General features: G+C 31.6%; 1 protein-coding gene across 9 annotated transcripts in view; it reads right to left on the reverse strand.

Annotated features, from left to right (window-relative positions):
- Window positions 1–19960, reverse strand: part of LOC148620383 (voltage-dependent T-type calcium channel subunit alpha-1G-like) — a 113503-nt gene that overhangs the window by 16503 nt on the left and 77040 nt on the right. For 8 of the 9 annotated variants that reach the window (XM_088581228.1, XM_088581224.1, XM_088581220.1 and 5 more), the window contains 13 exons: window positions 18460–18686; window positions 18040–18290; window positions 16936–17269; window positions 16141–16229; window positions 13587–13710; window positions 12246–12499; window positions 11434–11560; window positions 9072–9200; window positions 8547–8636; window positions 7144–7351; window positions 5154–5305; window positions 4718–4827; window positions 470–600 (listed from right to left, as the gene is read on the reverse strand). In XM_088581228.1, the coding sequence (XP_088437354.1) occupies window positions 470–600; window positions 4718–4827; window positions 5154–5305; window positions 7144–7351; window positions 8547–8636; window positions 9072–9200; window positions 11434–11560; window positions 12246–12499; window positions 13587–13710; window positions 16141–16229; window positions 16936–17269; window positions 18040–18290; window positions 18460–18686 (2226 nt within the window). The remainder of the gene's footprint in view (window positions 1–469; window positions 601–4717; window positions 4828–5153; window positions 5306–7143; window positions 7352–8546; window positions 8637–9071; window positions 9201–11433; window positions 11561–12245; window positions 12500–13586; window positions 13711–16140; window positions 16230–16935; window positions 17270–18039; window positions 18291–18459; window positions 18687–19960) is intronic. The other variant, XM_088581221.1, reaches the window with a different exon arrangement.

Here is a 19960-nt window from a genome sequence, read left to right on the forward strand (position 1 = left end):
CAAATTTAAAACTAATCCATCTATTGGGAGTCCAAATACATTGTTATCAGAAATTGGGATTTACAAGCCAGGTGATTTCAATACTGTAAACCTATTACCGGTAATTTTTGCGGTTGTTAATTTTGCTGATTCAGCCTAGTAAACATATTAGCGGGTATCAATTTTTGTGGTTTCAAAAAATGATAAGAATTCTATAGTGTCTAAAACTCAATTTTGCTGGTACTATTTTTCCTGTTTTCTGATCACCACAAAAGTGAAAATTAGTACACCACAAAAACTAATACTTTTACAGTAAACTGCTCGCTTGTAGAAGCTAACTCTTCATATTAAGTCATAACAATTCTCAAAATAAACATTTCCAAAAAGGAATACACGTACATTTATCTTCTATGATAATTTTTCAAAATGGAAACACAAGTAAAAGATTGTAGTATTCAAATATTACAAAACCAAAAAAGGTTAAACCAACCTCTGGCAATTCTAAGCACCCTCATGACCCTGATTATTGTGGGGTTGATGGGAATGACATTAGATTCCATCTCTTCCAGAACGATACCAATAACAGACAGTAGTACAATCAGAATATCTAACTGGTTCCATCTACAAACAGTAAACATATTTAATTTGGGTACCAGTACGACAAAAATGGATTCATGCAAAAATTCTCCATCACTCTTTTGTTTTTTCATTGTTTATTGCAATATGTTTGTTATTTAACAGTGTTATTTTTTTAGTATCATTAAGTTTTGCACAAATAAACGCTTAAGCTTTGTTTTCAATAATGAAACTCACAAATCCATTGTAAAATATGTTCATTATGGTTTGTTTGAAGATACATTTTTTATGGGTTGACAGTTTCATAGTTGGATGGTAGGGTGTCTTAGTTCTGATTCAATATCAGGTTTGGGTTGGACAATAAGAGATCAAATGTTATGAACTGTTAAATAAAATACTACATTACAGCACATTATATGCCCAACCCCATTTTTCACAAGTGAACAAAAAGTCCCATAACTCCAAAACGTAAATTTAGAAAAAAATATTAAGATAAAGGGAGATTCAAGACAAAATAAATGAAGACAAAACTTTACCAAAATTATAATTTTAGAGATAAAGTGTATTGTATGAGCAGACCGACAGACAGCAATATTTCAAAATGACAAGTTTAAGAATACAGGAAATGGAGAAAAAATAAGCTACAACCTCATTGGTGTTTGTGTGTTGCTTGCTTTATTTTGTCATGGCTATCAGATTTTGTTTTATGATCTCAGCTTAAAAAATTTGAATAACAGATTATCATAAAAGATATATAACATAAAATAGAAAACTAAACAAGTAAAGAAAGAAAATAATATATTAGTTTATAGTAACATTGATTAAGGAGATGTGAACAGGGATGAATAATATTTGAGATTAATAAATTTCTTGCAAAAAACTAAAAGTAAGCTATGTGCAATTTATGTGATTGTCATGTGACAGTGTAAACAGGTTTGTGTAAAAAGTTAGGGGGAAAAAACTCAACACCAGTTTACCCAGTAAAAATAGAGTATTGTTCACAATGTTGGAAATAAGGACTTTCTGCTAGCCGCTGGCTAGACAATTTCTAAATTATGTAACTACTGATTCATTTGACCTTGTGAAAACCTTAAGTAGCAGTCTTTGTAAGAATCATGCAAATTCTGTAATATGTGATATACCCCCAAAAAAGGCTACATATTTTTTATTTTTGTTAATAAGTTGCTTTATACGTCTATATCACAAAATGTAATTATTCATTCCAATCTGTCTGCACTTAGGAGTTAATTAACATTGAAAACCCAACAGTTTCTATTGTATTTTAGTGTTAGGAAACAGACTTATCTCCCTTAATTTTGAATTCTAGAGCACATGAACAAGGGTTATATGAAAAGCCACATGTCGATGTATTTTTACTTAAACATTTTAAACAAAATATCAAAAATAAAAATATATAGGCTTTCCAACCATATATCACATTTTGCATAATTCTTAGACTGATACAAATTTTCTAGTTTCGTGATGTTTACCGAATCTATACCAACATAATTTTCAAATTTTTTATATATCTTGCATATAATTTAATCTTTAGACCAAATTCTTGCAATCCTAATTTTCAAAGTGAAAAAGGGCCATAACTTAAATCCTCAATGGTAAATGCAACCATGATCAAACTTAATGTGTGTTTAATAGTTAAAAGACTGTGTTTTTAAAATTATATATAATCTTTAAAAATACACCTTGAGATTTTCTTTTTATTACCTAGACAACATAAAGAAAACCATATGTTGTCTAAATATTACAATAACTGCTCCTAATATATATGTAAATCAATAAACCTTTTATATTATTTTAACATTGTGGAATAAACACCTAAAATGATTCAAAGAAAAAAATTGCATGCAAAACACACACAAAAGGAATTTAATCATAAAAGTCAATAAACCCATGTCTTAAATAAAGAATCATTACTTCTTGAAACTTGATCAGTCAAAAAATTCCTATGTTACACAATCTTTAATGTGTAATTTACTAATGTTTGAAAATCTATAGTCTATACAAACTAATAATGTGAAGGGTATAGTGTCTCTATTTCCATAAATAAACAATGGAAAATGATAATCTTGAATAGAAAAAAAGAATATTTTGAGATAAATACATGTTTCCAAATTTAATGCAATAGACTTGCTACAAATACCACTTCCATAACTAGTTTTACCTCCAAAAGTTATATTACCACTTAGATCTTATAGTTACCTCCCCTCTTAAAGCAACACAGAAATTTGAGGACCTCCAGTGGTCAAAACAGCTTCCTTCAAAACGACCATCATCTTTTTTAAATCATGAAATTTGGTATAATGTTACAAAATCTTGAATTTGTAGTTAAATTGATAAATCTTATCTATTATTTTTTTTTATTTATTTGGAAAAATTTATTTGGAAGACTTGTTTTTTGGGAATATATTGAATATTCTCCTTGAGAACAACAGAAATCTGTCTTCTTACTAACTCCTGTTTTACAGGGGCATAATTCTCCATAGACACTTTTAAGATTTAATCAAAGAACCTTAGTGAGCACAATCACAGTACCCCACATGCACACATTTGAACTCTTTCGAAAAACTTAATTCCCTAAACCAAAAAAACATTGCTTCCTTTAAACAATTTCTGTGAAATCAATCCCATTCAAGTTTTTATTGCTACATGTACTAACCATACACATAAAAGGAGGCTCTCTCCAGGCAACAAGCCTATATCATTGATTTCTTACTAATTCCACCTCCCAAGAAAATGGTCCACCTTGACCATTTTTGATGAAAATTAATCTCTACCAAGATTTCATTTACTGGTAAAATAATGGCAGTTTTAACCATGCGACTGCAATTTGTGATTTTGTGACTAACAGAGATGGATCAAAATTATTATACCCCACACTATGCTGGATGGGGTATTAATATACAAACTTAAAGAAAGGACTTGTAGCAAGTCTTGGCGCACATTATTAAAGAAAAAAAATAGAAATTTCAACATAAGAAGGACAAGTAAACAAATGAACAGACAAACAGACTGGAGATCTGCATGCCATCAACTTTATTGTCTGGGCAAAAAATATTACATTTACACTTAGCAGGAAAACTTCTTTATTTCTGTAGAATCATAAAGCAACACTCTAGATAGGAACACTAGTTTAGTAAATTTTGAAAAACACCACTTTCCTGGAAATAAAGAAGAAAATCTTAAAATTTTTCAATTTATAGTAAGTCCAATTTAGTCCCATCATACTTTCAAACATTTTTATTCTTCTTTAGAAATTATTCTCATATGATAAAATATTGATGTAACATATTGACTGCTTAAAGTTTTCTGAAAGTGGCATTTTAAGAAAACTAACCAAACGAATGATCCTCATGTTAATTAACAAACATTAATAAAATTCAAATTCAACTCTGATAAAAGGAAGAGAGTGCAAGAGACGAAGGGTTAGTAAAAATCACACACTCATTTTACCTGCTGTTAATATGCAAAAAATAACAATAAAAATATACAGGTTTGTATAAACAAAGGGAGACAAATCATGTTTTATATATTTAAAAATGGGAGGTAACTCTATATGCAGAAAATGGAGAAAAACCAAGATGGAGATCATTAATGAAACATGTAACATTTGCAGTCCTTATGTAAGTTACTTCACCATGTTAAAATAGGAATAAGTACTGAAGCTATCACTCATAAAAACAATCCAAATAAATTTATATAAAACATAGCAGAAGGTAAATTATGGACCATGTTTTATACTGTGAATAAATTAGACTTTAATACATCATAATGCATTAGTGCATGTAAGCATTTGTTTGATTCAAATATTTTGTTATGTTAATTTAAAAATTTGGTTCTATCCATCATAGTTAAAAAAAATTATGCATTTTTATGAAGTCAAAATACAATATAATATTGTCAGTATAATGAATTTTTAAAGAAAAATATTTAGGCACAAAACTTAAAAAGAAAATGTGTTTCACCACAAAGAGACAAAAATATAGCATTATTAATGCTGTTTACCAACAGCAAAAATTTCTCATAGTCACAAAAAATTTTCTCCTGAAATTTAGTGGAAAAAGTGTTAGTGTAAATATTCAATTAAAAATAAATCAAGCTTTTCAGGCAGTATACCAATTTAAAAAAAAATAGTTATATCCCTTACCTGTCTCGGATATAACGAAAAAATCCAAGGGCAATAATCTTCATTGTAGCCTCGATGATGAACACACAAGTGAAAAAATAGTTGAAAATCTTCAAAGCAAATTGAAGTTCCTGGAATTAAAATGATCAGTATTGTTTAACAGCTGATCTGTTTCATGCTACCATTCTGAAACTTTTGAGCCTTCATTGTACATTGTTGAGTAACATAAAAAAAAGAACTCTAAACACTTTTTTATTGTGGTTTAGTGTTTAAATGCATTTAACTTGACACTTCACAAACATTTATATTTTACAATATCCATGCATAGAAAATACTTCTGACATGGCTATTCAAAACTTTAAAATAGATATGGAATGTTTCAAGACTAGAAAATATGACTAACCTTTACATCATATATGTGTTAATAAGTGAAGAACTACAAGTTCTGTTTACTTACTGGTGGCATCATGTAATACTCCATTGCCATGGTAATGACATTTGACCCAATGACCCCAGCAATGGCAAGGTCAAAGTATTTACTATTAACAATCTGATGAATGACGAGGCGACAAGGGGAGTAATTAGACCAGTAGGCTGGACGGTTCAATTCTACAAGAAAATAAGTTATATGAAAGCCAATCATCAAACATTTATTTCTTTTGTGTGCAGGACTTGGGTTGAAAGGGGTTATGGTTGATTCTGTTTTCAAACCCGTAGCATTACCGGTACATGTCTTTTGTGGAAATGTGTAAAGTTTTACAAAAAAAAAAAGATAGACCAAAAAATAATGATGGTCTATACCCGGTTTAGTAATTTGTGTTTCACCTAGACTGACTGAAGTCAATCAGAAAACCCCCCTTAAAAATGTATGTGCATATTGTTGACTTTGAATAGTAATTTATTTTTGTAATTTTTTTCATAGTATTGATACTAATGAAGACATTATAATTACAGTAAATCACAGAAAAAATGAGATGAAAAATGTGGGTGAGATGAAAGATGAGATTACAATGCAATCACATTGATACTCACCAGTCAAAGGGAGATAAATTCAGTACAACATAGAAGAAAATAAAAACTGAGTCTGGCAAACAAATGCACACATATAAAAGCTAAACTATTCTACATAGTAGAAAAACTATGGCATTCTTTTTGAATAAAAGTAAGATGAAAATTGTTAATATATTTGCTGGCATTAAGTAAATATTTGATGGAACTTCTAAGTTTTTGTAGCATGCAACACACTCACCTTCCTGAAAAAGCAGACTAAAAGAAAACTGAACATACCACCCATAAAGCATGTAACTATAGGTTTTACTAAAGAAGAACCTTTTTAAATTCCTGACATGGAGAACTACTAAATTTTAGAATAGCTTACATATATCATTTAGCTTGCATTTCTATGATTTATTAAAAAAAAAATCCCAGGTATTCAACTAAAAATGTAAAAAATGAAACATTGTAAAAATAGGCTAGAATGAATAAACTTTGCTAAATTTGTCATTTTCAATGTTGAAACCCAGTCTGAAAAGGAATTCAAAAACATGCTTTCCAACCTTCATTAATTCCCTTCAACAAACAAAAAAGAAGGGTCTTTGTCTACCCTCTCCTTCCCATGCCACACAGAGAATATTTTAGATCAGAATGATAGAGAAATAGTCAAACAGCAGTACTAGCCTACTTCTCCCAACAATCATAAGTTGGTTACAACAAATTCTCCCATTTTTCATCAGCTTCAACAATAAATTCTCCCAACTTCCCTAAGCTTGCCACAATAAATTCTCCCAACTTCCATAAGCTAGCTACAATAGATTCTCCCAACTTTATCAAGCTTACTATAAGCAATAGAATCAAGCTAAAAGCTCAAGTTATTATTAAGGTACCTAGCTCAAGCTGGTTACAAGGTACTCAGAAGGGAAACACTAAGCTTATTTGCTATAATATCAAAGCAAAAGCATTATTTTCTACTAACTGTTGTAAACAGATATCTCCCTGTTTGCTAAACAAAATCATCATTTTAGCTTTTATTGCTATATGGCTGACAAAATGAAGAAAACATCTGCAATGGTAACCAATAAAATGACATATTTTGAGAAAAAAAAATCAATCTAAATAATTTCTGAAACAAATTAACAAAAACATATGATCCTAAAAAAAAGTAATGAATTTAAACTATTTTCATATAATAGTGAAACCTGTAACTATTGCAACTTGGGGGTAAAGATATTCAACTTATACTTCTGATTTTCTTTTCCAAAAAACCTTTATAGCAGCCATTTAGCAGAACCACATGAAATTTGATGCATGACAACTGACAAGTCACATGACAGGTGACAATGTTATGATCACATAATCAGAAACATAGACAATACAGTCACTTGACAAAAGTGAATGAACAAAAAGTCACATGACAAAATAAAATAATAAAAGCCAGACTCAGTACAAACCAAGAGTATCCTCACTCTTTCTCTTTTGCTCCATTTTCTGGGAGCGTTTTTTCTGTCTTCTTTCACGTTCTTCTTTTTCTTGATCTTCTCTACATTTATGGAAATTCTCAACCACCACACCAACAAACATGTTCAATACAAAAAAGCCGACCAAAAGCAGGAATGAGATGAAATATAACAGCCTCCACTCATTGTAGTTTTCTTTTGGCTAAAAATACAAAATTAAATGACTCAATTTTCCTGTGGACTTTTCCCACATCCTCCTCCCCCCCCCTTTTTGTAATTCATTCAACTAAAATATAATAACTATGGCCCAAACAATATATTGGTGAGACAGACAGACAGCAGTGAAACAAAATATTTGAAGACCTAGTTTTATAAAAACTCTAATGAAAATATTTCCCATAAACCCTTTTCAAACTCAAATTTTAAAACATCTGAATGCTTGAAATTAAAGGTTTGTGGCTGCTGCCAACAGAGCAGGATATGTTCACCCTTCCAGTGCACCTGATATCACTTCTAGTTTTATGTTGGAGTTTATATTGCATGTGCTATAGTTTTTTGTGTGAAATCTCAGTTTTAAATATGAAATTGTATCTAAATCTGTTGTTTAGATCCTCTTTATTTCCTGTTTTCATGTTTTGTCTGTGTGCTTGAATTTAGATGTCTCTGAATAGTCCCCTTAATTTGATGCTTTGAGTATTTTTTGTAGACAGTTGATGACAACTCAAGAATTTGAGGAAATCCTTAACTTTCCATGACACCCAGGCCCAACATGTTAAGGTGAAGTCATAAATTGCACTTAAAACTTTATTCAAATGAGGAATGTACATTTAAATACAATCAGTTTATGTATTATATGTAGTTAGATCATGTATGTATGGTATTAATACATGTAAATATATATCAGGTATAAAGTACATGTATATAAATCACTTTATCATTTCTTTGAAGTCATATATCAAATTGATTTACTTTAATCAATTATTAAAATTAATATCGCTGATGGTTAGTGCACTTGATTTTGAAGTTAAGTGACAGCTGCACTAAACAGCTCTAGAAAATAGAAACATATTTTAAATAGTTGCTCTTTCAACCAAATATCAAAAATGCAATACAGGGAGAGATAATTCAGATAAATTGCAAAAATTGTCTATGGATATACATAGAAATTATAAGCATAAACTGTTAAGGTATAAGTTATTCCTGTTAAATATAGGTTCATCACTATAGCAATCAAAACTGAGAGCATGTGCTGACCTCTGACCTTGGAAGAAAAATAGTAATCTTTCCCTTTTACCCTGTCTTTCAGACTATAAGCATAATCGGACATATCTTAATATTCACACTGATCAATATCAAGACATCAGTATAAATGTTGACCTGTAACCCATTTGACCTACCTGCATGTCAACACCAACAGCATCTAGCCCTGTGTACATAATGCTAACCCAACCATCTTTAGAGGCTAACACAAATAATGCCATCAGTGCCTAAAAATAGACAAACACAAATATTGAAGTTGTTAAATTGTTATATTAGTTTCCTAGGTTGACATTCTTATCTCTTTGACATATTCACCTGGACTTGATTTTATGAGCAGCTCGGTAGGTGTTTCTAGAAAATCAGAGGACATTTAGCCTTCAGATGCATCTGGTCCATGATCCCAGTTTTTAATGGAGTCAAAGCTACTCATTTACTTTTGTTACTTTGCATGTATTATTTTAGTTACTTTATGTTCTTTGTCGTGTTTGTCTGTTTTTCATGTCTGGTCTTTGTCCCTGGATTACATTCTTTTGATTTCCGCTATAACCTTCATTCCCTTGATTACCTATTAACAATATCCATTCTCGTTATAAAGCATGAAGTCTTCGGATGAGGAAAAAGATATAATGATAAAGAAAAGCAAATTTGTCTATAATACTAACCTGACCAATGTCATCAAAGTTGTATTTCTGGTTCACCCATTTATTATGTGGATTGTTGAGACATTGTGTTTTATTTACAATGTGTCTGACATTGGGACCTTTGCAGTAATAAAAACTTCCTTTGAAAAGCTGAAAAAAAAATATTCTCATAATTAAATACCGTCAATTATTTCAGCATTAATAAAAATATATTTAATCCTCAAAACAACATTTCTTCGAAGAACTGAAAACCAACCTTTCAAGTAGTACTCCAGCTAAGAATCATGCAAAATGTGATTCATGGCTGGAAAGCCTACATATTTTTATTTTTTGATATTTTGTTTAAAATTTCATAGTGGTTTTTCATATCCTTGTTCATAGGAGATAAATAATATATAGAATGCACCATGTAATTCAAAATTAAGGAAGATAACTCTGTAAATGACACTAAAATACAATAGATTCTGTTGGGTTTTCAATTTTAATTATCTCAGAAGAGCAGAAAGATTGGAATGAATAATTACACATTTTATGATATAGACCTATAAAGCAACTAATTAACAAAAATAAAAATATGTAACATTTTTTTTGGGGTGTATCACATTTTACTGAATTTGCATGATTCTTACAAAGACTACTACTTAATTGTAAGCAATTTGTATTCATGATTTCCGCAAGAATGCAAAAATTTCAAAAACTTTCCCAAATTACACCTTTTATCATAAATCTACATGACAACCACAAAAATGAATCAAAGTAAACTTGTGTGTTTACCTTAAAATGTTAAAATATGGTAAGTTAGGCTCATTATTGTTAATTAAAATGATTTGACAAAAAAATCAGTGAGATGAACAGACAAATAGTGTGTCACAAAGGCAATTAATCCTTTATATAGAAAATTTGTTGTAAGATTCAAAATCTTGATCATAAGTTATTTCCGATAGGTTCGGAGACTGTCCAATTATATGTTACTAAAATTATAAGAGATCCTCAAAATCAAGAGATATTTCAAAAAAGTTTTTTTTTTCAGTTCCATCCCTCACAACTTTTAATTTGATTCAGAAATAACTTTTAATTTTTGTTTTGATTAATAAAATCTAAAAACAATACTTTAAATCATACGCTCCAAAAATAATGTCGACCACAAGATCATGACGAAGTACTAAAGCATTATCTTGCACTATTCCAGCACGTCTTATCTTACATGGGAATTCAAACATGTTAAATATAGATATTTATGACCTATAAGGTGACTAATGTCGTCTGGTGACGTAACTTATAATCATGTCGTATTAGTTTTGTCGCAGACTAGCTAATTGTAATGGAGTTGCCGATATTGATAAATAATTAAAATAGTAACTTGAGAATCTAGGTCTGCATCGATCTAAGTGACAGTCTGATTTCTTGGATGAATAATGCACTGTAAAAGTCTTCTTAAAGTGATCGTACTTATTCTACCTTTTTTTTTTTTTTATATATTTTTTAAAAGTGTGAAAAACTACATGTGTAGTAAAAGTGAAAATTTAACAGATTCCTAAAGACCACATGCATCATTCCTTAAAAATACATTTATGAAAACAAAACAAAACAGAAGTAGAAGCTAAAATTTGTTTCTGCAAAACTACAAAAAAATTAGAATATTATATTTCTTATGTCTCATAAAAAGTATTCTGATAAGTTTTTCAAATACAAAAATATCAATCACATGCCATGTATTACCGGTATTGCAAATTTTGTAAGCTGTACACATGTTCAAGGTGTACCTCTCATCAGTAGCCTTAGAATCAAATAAATAGGAAGATCTAAATCCGAAAATAAATTGTATACAAGTTGATTTCATAAAATACACTGAAACCTATCTAAACAAAATGCCTTTTTGACTGAATTTTGTGTTTAGTTTAGGTAGGTGTTCAGTTCATAAACATTACTAGGATCCGGGATTGAATTTCAGAAATTTTTCCACTAGCTAAATATAGCAAGTACTGAAAAATTTAAGTTTTTTGGGTTATTTCTGGACTTTACCTATATGACATATAGAATTCCACTAGCAAATTTTATCAAGTGGAAATAACTTCTACTAGCAAAATTGAATTTCAACTTTAGCAAGTATTTCCCCTGAAATTTGATCACTGAGGATGTTCAAACTGAGATATAGGAAGAGGATGTATAGTATAGACAGGTTTCTCTGTTCATAAAAAGTTTAGACAGATTTCACTGTAGATATACTTTCTCAAGATGATAAACTACGACACCAAACAGAAAAAAGGAATCAATAAGAAGCTTAATCTAAGATGTAAGACGGCTTAATAAACCAAATATTCTTTTCATGGGGGTTAGGTGGACGGGGACACAAAAACAACCTTAAAGATCTAACAATATCTACCTGTACACCCAGTATGCCAAATATGAGGAAGAATGTACAACAGATAAGAACAATGTTTCCGATGGGACGTAATGATGACAGCAAAGTCTGGACAACCAGCTTCAGTCCTGGAGCTCGACTTATAACCCTGAAAGTAAATGTCAGAAAAAATGTAATATTACAGCCAATACAATTATGATGTTCGATTAAATGACAATCACCTGATAGATTTCATTAGTCCTTAGTAGACAAGGAGATTTTAACTTCCTATCACTTTACAAGTATTTGAATCTTTGTCATAAAGAAAGTGTAAATCCCCTCGTAACTTTAATTAACATATTTATTTTTGCAGTTTAATAACTTTCCACATTTTCGTATTGAACATATAAGCACAAATAATATTACCCAAGAACATGCATAGTTTAACAATTTATAATGCTTATTATTTTTTATGAATTTGACAGAATCCATGAAAATTTGTAACCATGAAATTTAATATATTTACTGCATATTATAAAAAAATGAAAAATGATTTTCAAGTGAAGACCAAAACTTTTCATAGAACATGTATGACATTTTACACTCACTGTTATCTATTCATTCTGAGATATTATTTAGTGTCTGCTTTGAAACCCCTTTATGCTGGAGAATGTTGGTTATAGAAAATCACTGGTGCAGGCACTGCCTGATGCCACTCAGCCCCCCCACCCCATTTTTCTAGAATACTTAGATTGGCAAATACAGCACTATTCAAATATACCTCCTCAACATGTTAGCAGCAGAGGTGTGTACATCCATGCATTTATGTGTATACAATTCATCAAAACACCAACCTGAGAGGCCTCAATGTTCGTAACAATCTAAACACTCTAAGGATGCCAAAAATCCTCGGACTACTGTGAGAGATCTGTGAAATGACAATATCGGTGAGAGAGATAAGGACAAGAAAACCATCCATCACATTCCAACCACTCTTCAGGTAAGCGTGTTTACCAATCAACAGTCCCTTAGCAAGTACCTTTACTGTCATCTCTATTGCAAATATGAAGGTGAAAACATAGTTGGAGTATGTAAGAAATGTTCTCTCCTGAAAAAAAAAAAGTCCAAAATTCAATTTAACATCATATTTATACAGTTCTATCAGTTAGTAGTTAAGTCAAAGGCGTTAATCAATCAGTAGTTTAAACTTCAAGGGACCATTGAAATGTGTTCAAGTTATCGTTAGTTCGATAAATTGAAGTTCGTAGATTTCCAGATTTATTCATTATAAGTCTGAGTTCAAATTTATTGTTAGCTTTTAAAATGTGCACAATTATTTTACAACTAAACCATTGAAATTTTTTAGTTATCTCCCTTACTGCATATTCATACAGCAACTTCACTGGTTCAGGGCAAATTCTCTAGTTAAAGAGTAATCAAGAGAACCAAGGTTATAGCAGTAATCAAAAGAATGCAATCCAGGGACAAAGACCGGACATGGAAAACAGACATACACAAGAAAGAACATAAAGTAACTAAAATCATACATACAAAGTAACAAAAGCAAATGAGCAACTCGGACCACTAAAAACTGGGAGCATGGACCAGGTGCATTGGTAGGGTAAATGTCTTCTGCTTTTCTAGAAACACCCACCCAGTTGCTCATAAAAAGTCAAGACCTGGGTTGACCAACCAGGAAATGAAAACTATGACCTGTTGAATAAATCAGTTTTCATGGTGCAGATGGATACACCAAAATAATCCACGAGTTCATGATGACGACCATAAAACTTCTGTAGTGATGACTTCAGTCTTGTAGCAACATAACCCTGTTCCAGAAGCCTATTTGTTAGAGTTCTAGCCCGATACAAAAAGTCTGCATAGTTTCGGCAAGCTCTGGCATAATGTATGAGTTGTGATATGAACACTCCATATGCAGGAGCCGAAGTGATGTTGCTACAGATGAAAGGTAAGTTGACAATTCTGAATGAAAAGTCATCATGTTTATCAAATTATCAAAATTAGAATATTTTTATTTAATCTGTTTTAATGAGGACTTTATATTTTCATTTAAATTTCAAGTTGTGGTCTGACCAATCAATGGATACATGTTAAAGTGATTTAAGTACAAAATATAGAGGAACATCTGGTGCAAAAAAAGAGCTATTAAATTCAGTAAGGGAACCAGTACTTACGTCAGAACCTGGACGTATATTTGGTCTCTCCATAGCCAGGGTGATACAGTTTAGAGCTATGAAGAACAGTACACTGTTGTCAAACCATTTCTGGGCCATTATATGGTGAAGGAGCTTCCTTAACCTGCAAAAATAAAATAAAACTGATAAAGATTCTCATTTCATAAAGAATATGGTAAAAGAATGGCTAAGCTAAAGTTGCACAGTACTAACACTTTGTTTAACATTTGAAAAATATCCTTTCATATGTTCTTACATCATTATTTTGAGATTACTGGGTGGCAGAGAGACTGAGGGATAACAGGTCATACCTGCTAATCAAAATGGAGGACTTTGGAGGGTGTATTATAATATCTCATCATTACAGGTGGTAAAAACAGAGCATTAATGGAACATTAAGTAATACACTTCCACGTATTGGTGAAAAAATGGAGATTGCACAATGTTCAGAACTCGACTAAATATTTTGGTTTTGCTGAAAATTGAATGTAACCAGTGTTTTAAGGTACAACTGCACAAAGTTTCAAAAAAAAAAGCTTCACTGATCCGTTCTCAATTTATCATCTGGAAACTATCAGGGGACAGACACACAGACATACAACTTTTCAAAGGGTACCACATAAAAATAACCTTAATCACATTTTTGGGGCAACAAAAGGGAAAAAGAAAGGCTTTCCCCTCTCTTTGGTTTTCAAGTAAAATGACCTGAGAACCAAGAAGCATATGAGAAACAAAAGGCCCCTTGGCTCCACAGTATTGCTATAATTTTTCACATTCAACTCCAGAATAATCGAATAATGTCTAAGATGTTCGCTAATTCTGATGGGTATCATGTAAGCAATACAAACTTGACCTTTTCTTCAACCATGTTTCTAAATGTTTCAATATCAGCATGAAGTGCATCCATATCTAACATTATACTTCTGTTTTCAGATAAAACATTAATTACTAATCCTTCAAATTATCAGGCAGCATTGATAATATTAGTGCTACATAGTAAATACACTACCAGTATAAGAAGCATGCCCAGATTGATTTTTTGCAACATAGAATATAAATAAACCCTGTACTTTCATTTAGTGGGGCATTTAATCAACAATTCTCTTCAAATACTTTCGCTGAAAACTTCTGCTCTGCAACCTGAACCCCTCTAATTTTGAATATGGTATCCCCTCTGAAAAACTCCTGTGAACATATTGGAATCAACATTCTTAAAGAAATTCTAATAAAACTTGGTACATGTTTATGTAAAAACCACAAGGATCTAACATGTAAATCATACCTCTAAAACATGCGTAAATCAAATCACATGAGAATCATATCAAACTCAACTCATATGTTAATTATGAGTAGCACAACACATGCTTTTAATATGCTGCACTTTCAGCTGTTCATATTTTTTGCATGATTTTTAATATATTTAATACTCTATGAAGTAACACCCTTCTATCTTAAAAAGATAAAAAGTTTTGCAGCTGCATAAGCATATGCATCTCATTGAGTCATAAAAATATGATATGATAGCAGTCGTGTTCTTTAATTATTGCCTATATTTCTTCCGCTCCATATTCTTATCATCCAATTAAATCGAGTGCACAAGGGTTGTAACTAGAACAGGTGATAATTTGATGAAAAGTATAAAATAAAAAGTTAACAAGATATGTCAACACCTCAAGCCAGATATCAGCCAAATTTGAAGGTTAAAAGAGAAAGGATGAGATTGAGCAGGAAAAATAGCACCAAAAAATGCTACTAACTTGGCTAGATAATTCAGATATTAATTATTTTCTTTTGATCTGATGAAGTTTCGCAAATGTAGAATTTCAAATGTTCAATTTACTAAAATGATTGTAAACAGATGCCAATTTATATCAATAAAATAAACAATGCAATACTTTGAAGAAATGAGAAGGATTTGAACATAATTTTTATTTTACTACACTCAAACCTGTGAATAGAGTACATTCCTCTATACAATATCTGTAAGAATTTACCTGTTGGTTGAACCAAGCATAGAGCACACCCCTCAACAAAGACTGAAGTTTTTACCTGTTGGTTGGACAAAATACAGAGTGCACCCCTCTATATAAGATCTGTAAGAATTAACATGTTGGTTGGGCTAAGTAGGTAACAAGCAAACTATGTAAGTATTTACCTATAAGTTGTGCTCAGTAGGTATAGTGCACACCCTTCTACACAATATTCGTAAGAAGTTACCTGTTGGACTAAGTATAGAGTACACCCCCTCTACACAATATCTATAAGAATTTACCTGCTGGTTGGACTTAATATAAAGCACACCCTTCTATACAATATCTGTAAGAATTACTTTTTAGTTGGACTAAGTATAGAGTGCATCCCTTCTACACAATATCTGTAAGAATTTACCTGTTGGTTGGACTAAGTAAAGAGCACACCCTTCTATACAATATCTGTAAGTTTTTACCTGTTGGTTGGACTAAGTGTTGAGTGGATCTTCTACACAATATCTGTAAGAATTTACCTGTTGGTGGGGCTAAATATACAGCACATAACAAAATATTTTAGTGTTTACCTGTTAGTTGGACTAAGTATGTATAAAGCATACTCTTCTCTTGTCTTAAAACAGCCCTTGGGTTCTGGACACCAAGAACAGGAACAATTCTGAAAATCCAGTAATAAATTCAATTCTTGCTCTTCAATTTTAATACTGAAAACAGATGATGATCATTTATGTGGAGTATGACTGTGACAAAGAAAATAAAAAAACATGTTGTCCTTTAATAGAGATTTTAGGAGGTAGAGTCATGTATCATCAGGTGGCACAACCAATTTACAAAAGAGTAAAATACTCTGAAATCCATAAAGACAATATGTGTCATAGTAATAGCATCATCAAGATCAAAGCTTTGAATTTACAGAAAACATTAATTCTCAGCTATGGCATGAGACTACCACTAGCTACATATAAACATCTTTACAGCTTTCTAATAAATTTTGATCTTGCTGGCCATTTCTTTGTCAGCAATGGAGATTGAGGTTGAATAGCTTGATTGATAATGGTTTAACGTTCTATGGCAGAAATTTCATGCATTTCAGAATGAGAGGTGAGAATAGAAGTTATCAAGTAAATTAGAAACAAAGATTACATGTTTAGTAAAAGTTCAGTAATTATTTTTTCGTGATAGATATTAATATCAAATTAAGGACTTCATAGGTAAAATAGTAGTGAAAAGATAATCATTGGTCATCTCCCCTCAGATAGATATTCTTTGATTTCACACAGCTTGCTCAAACCATGAAAATTAACTCATGGAAATGACCAATTAAAATAAAAAAAATTCAAAAACAAAGATAATTATATCATTACTGTTTCATCTATAGCGTCAGGATCTTCCTCATCCTCCACATCAGAAACTGGTTGGTTATTAGCTTCACCTGTTGGGGACTCGTTCAAATTGTTCTGTCTATAATCCTCCTTTACGCCACTGATGGAAGACAATGAGTTCATTGTACGATGGCTATTTATAGAATTCTGACGACTCAAAAATATAGAGTTACAAATACTCTGTGTGCTGCTGATGGAATTGTTTCTGACCTTCAATGAATTTCTCGGAGATCGGAATGTTTGGTTTTTTATGGAGTTTTGCGGACTTAGCGTTCGTTGATTATTCAGTGGTAAATGCCCATTACAGTCTATCCGACTAAAAAATATATATGAAAATAAAACGCATATAAAAAAAATATAAATGCATGTATGTAATTCAACAATGAACTAAGGCTATATTTAAAATAATTATTTTCAAAATAAACTATTTGGCAAAGAAAAGCAAATTTACTTTGACAATCAATTAAGCATTCATTCTTTGATCTGAGGAAACTGTTCTTAATATAACACACTGTTTTTCTCCAACTTTGGCAGCGAAAATGAAAAAAAAAACTGAATCCTTACCAGAAGTTACACTTTCCATCATATATGAAATAGCAAGTATCAGAAAATTCAGTGAAACAACTGCCAAATTATTGTACTCTGTGAACTATCTGCACCTATGAAATATAGGCTTTTTATTCTCTTGAAATTGTATTAATATATTTACATTTATATCCATTAAAACTACCACCAATACCAAATCTAAAACCACTAAGAAAAACAAACCTAACTTTCACATTATATTTAATCCAATTTTTTTCTCTGATATTGTTTTCTAAATTTTGAATAACTGGCAACAATAGTTTCCAATACAAATGTTTAGTAATAGCTGTGGAACAAGCTGTTGCTACCTTTACAATCACTTCACCAGCCTTAAATAAATGTATGATAGACTAATATTTCATGAATAAGATGAATATGGCACCTGGAAATGTCTATAAATATGTAAATGTGAATTTGGTGAATTATACCAATATCCCTAATTTCACATAAAAAACAGGGCCCAAAGTAGCTATAAACAAATCAGGTCCTTTTTAGTTATACCTATTTGGGACAGGTGTAGAAGGTGTAAACACATCGTCGTCATAGTAATCAACACTCTGTGATTTACCACATTCCTGTACCAAACAACGCCTATCATCACGACTTCGCCTCCCTCGCCAACTGTTACGACTACCATAGCTGTATGACCTGCACAAGCCTGGTGACCTTGATATTGGGCGAGGTGAGGCACGAGGTGAAGGGCGAGGTGAACCTCTCGGTGAAAGACGAGGAGATGATCTGATGCTGTTTGACTGAAAAAAAAAAAGATGGACATTGTTGATAGGCAAATAAATGGAAAAGGTATATTACTGAAGAAATTATGTTCATTCTAGGGATTTTTTCATATCAAATTGAATGCACAAGTACTATAGAATTTTACAAAATTTAGTACATAATATTCTAAAACTCAATGCCACTTACTGATGATGAATGTACAGACAAAGTGTCCATCTGTACCTGGGGATGAACACACAGGGTAACTTTGTTGTAGTCCTTGTTAGCATTTTCGTTGGGTGATCCCTGTGGGGTGGGCATGGGTGTGGCAGCTGTATGTGTAATGATAGGAGGGTTAATATCAGGGGCCTGGCTGGTTCTATTTGTGTTGTCCTCCTTGATGATGGTTACCGGACACAAAGCCAACATTTTCTCTGAAAAAAGAAGGTAAACATTTCAGTTGAACTACCAGTATTATTGACATTGTAAAATTACAAGTTGGACTTAATGCCACATCTCCTTTTGGGGAATGACTATCTCATTGGCAATCATACCACATCTCCTTTTGGTGGATGACTATCTCATTGGCAATCATACCACATCTCCTTTTGGTGGATGACTATATCAATGGCAATCATACCATATCTCCTATTTTTATGTTTATACAATAAAACCCGTCTCAATGGAATCCCTTGCAGAGTTTATAATTGATTCAATTTGTACATTGCCTGAATATAGCTGAAATATTGCTGCTAGGGTGTTAAACCCAAACAATCAATCAATCAATCAATTTGGACAGTCTTAACAAGGTTCAAAAACATTTAAAGTGATATAAAGGGACTTTAAAAGTGTCTGGTTTGGACAAGTTTTCAAATTACTGAGAGTTCTATTTAGACAGGTTTTACAGTTTCTTGACCATGAACACCACTAGCGGGCACTATTTACCCATGGAAAAAAAACTGTTTTAATATGTAGAATTCTATACCTCCTCATTATACAGTGAAACCTATCAAGCCGTTATCGACTGAAGCATTTGTTTGGTTTACCCAGGTTAGGACTGAACCATTTGTTTGGTTTACCCAGGTTATAAATGGATTGAAACTGATATAATAGAACTTCAGAAGATGTCTAGTGTACACAAATTTCCAGTTCACTCAGGGTTTGGTGTACACAGAGTTCCAGTTCATCCAGGGTTTGGTGTACACAGAGTTCCAGTTCATCCAAGGTTTGGTGTACCCAGATTTAGGTTTTATTATTAGTTTGATTAAGACGGATTTCACTGTAATGCTAAAATGATACCTTTCTCCATCTATCTGCATCAAATTCATACTAAATAAATGAAAGTCTTCCTAAGAAGAAAACACTCTAATTCTGGTCATGTTTTTAACATCATGTGAACAACATGTTTTTAGAATTAATTTTTTAATCTTTTGCAAGTTTCATTGATAGAAGATAATTCTGTTGTTAAAACAAAACCTGTTAGACAGATGCACTTTATGCATTTGGTTCAAATTTATACTATAATCTATTTAGATGACAGACAATTTCTAAGTACTCTTATGAGCATTTTTTCAGTTTTTTTTCTTCAGTTTTTAAATCAGTTTCTATTAAAATATTTCCGTAAAAATAACATGCTCACATGACGAAAAAGATAATACAACTTCCCCAAGCACAGAAATATCATAACTGTTTTGTCTAGAAGATGAAT

The sequence above is a fragment of the Perna viridis genome, chromosome 4, assembly GCF_037379345.1.
Source record: "Perna viridis isolate PV_CMFRI_1.1 ecotype Kerala chromosome 4, ASM3737934v1, whole genome shotgun sequence".
Classification (NCBI taxonomy): domain Eukaryota; kingdom Metazoa; phylum Mollusca; class Bivalvia; order Mytilida; family Mytilidae; genus Perna; species Perna viridis.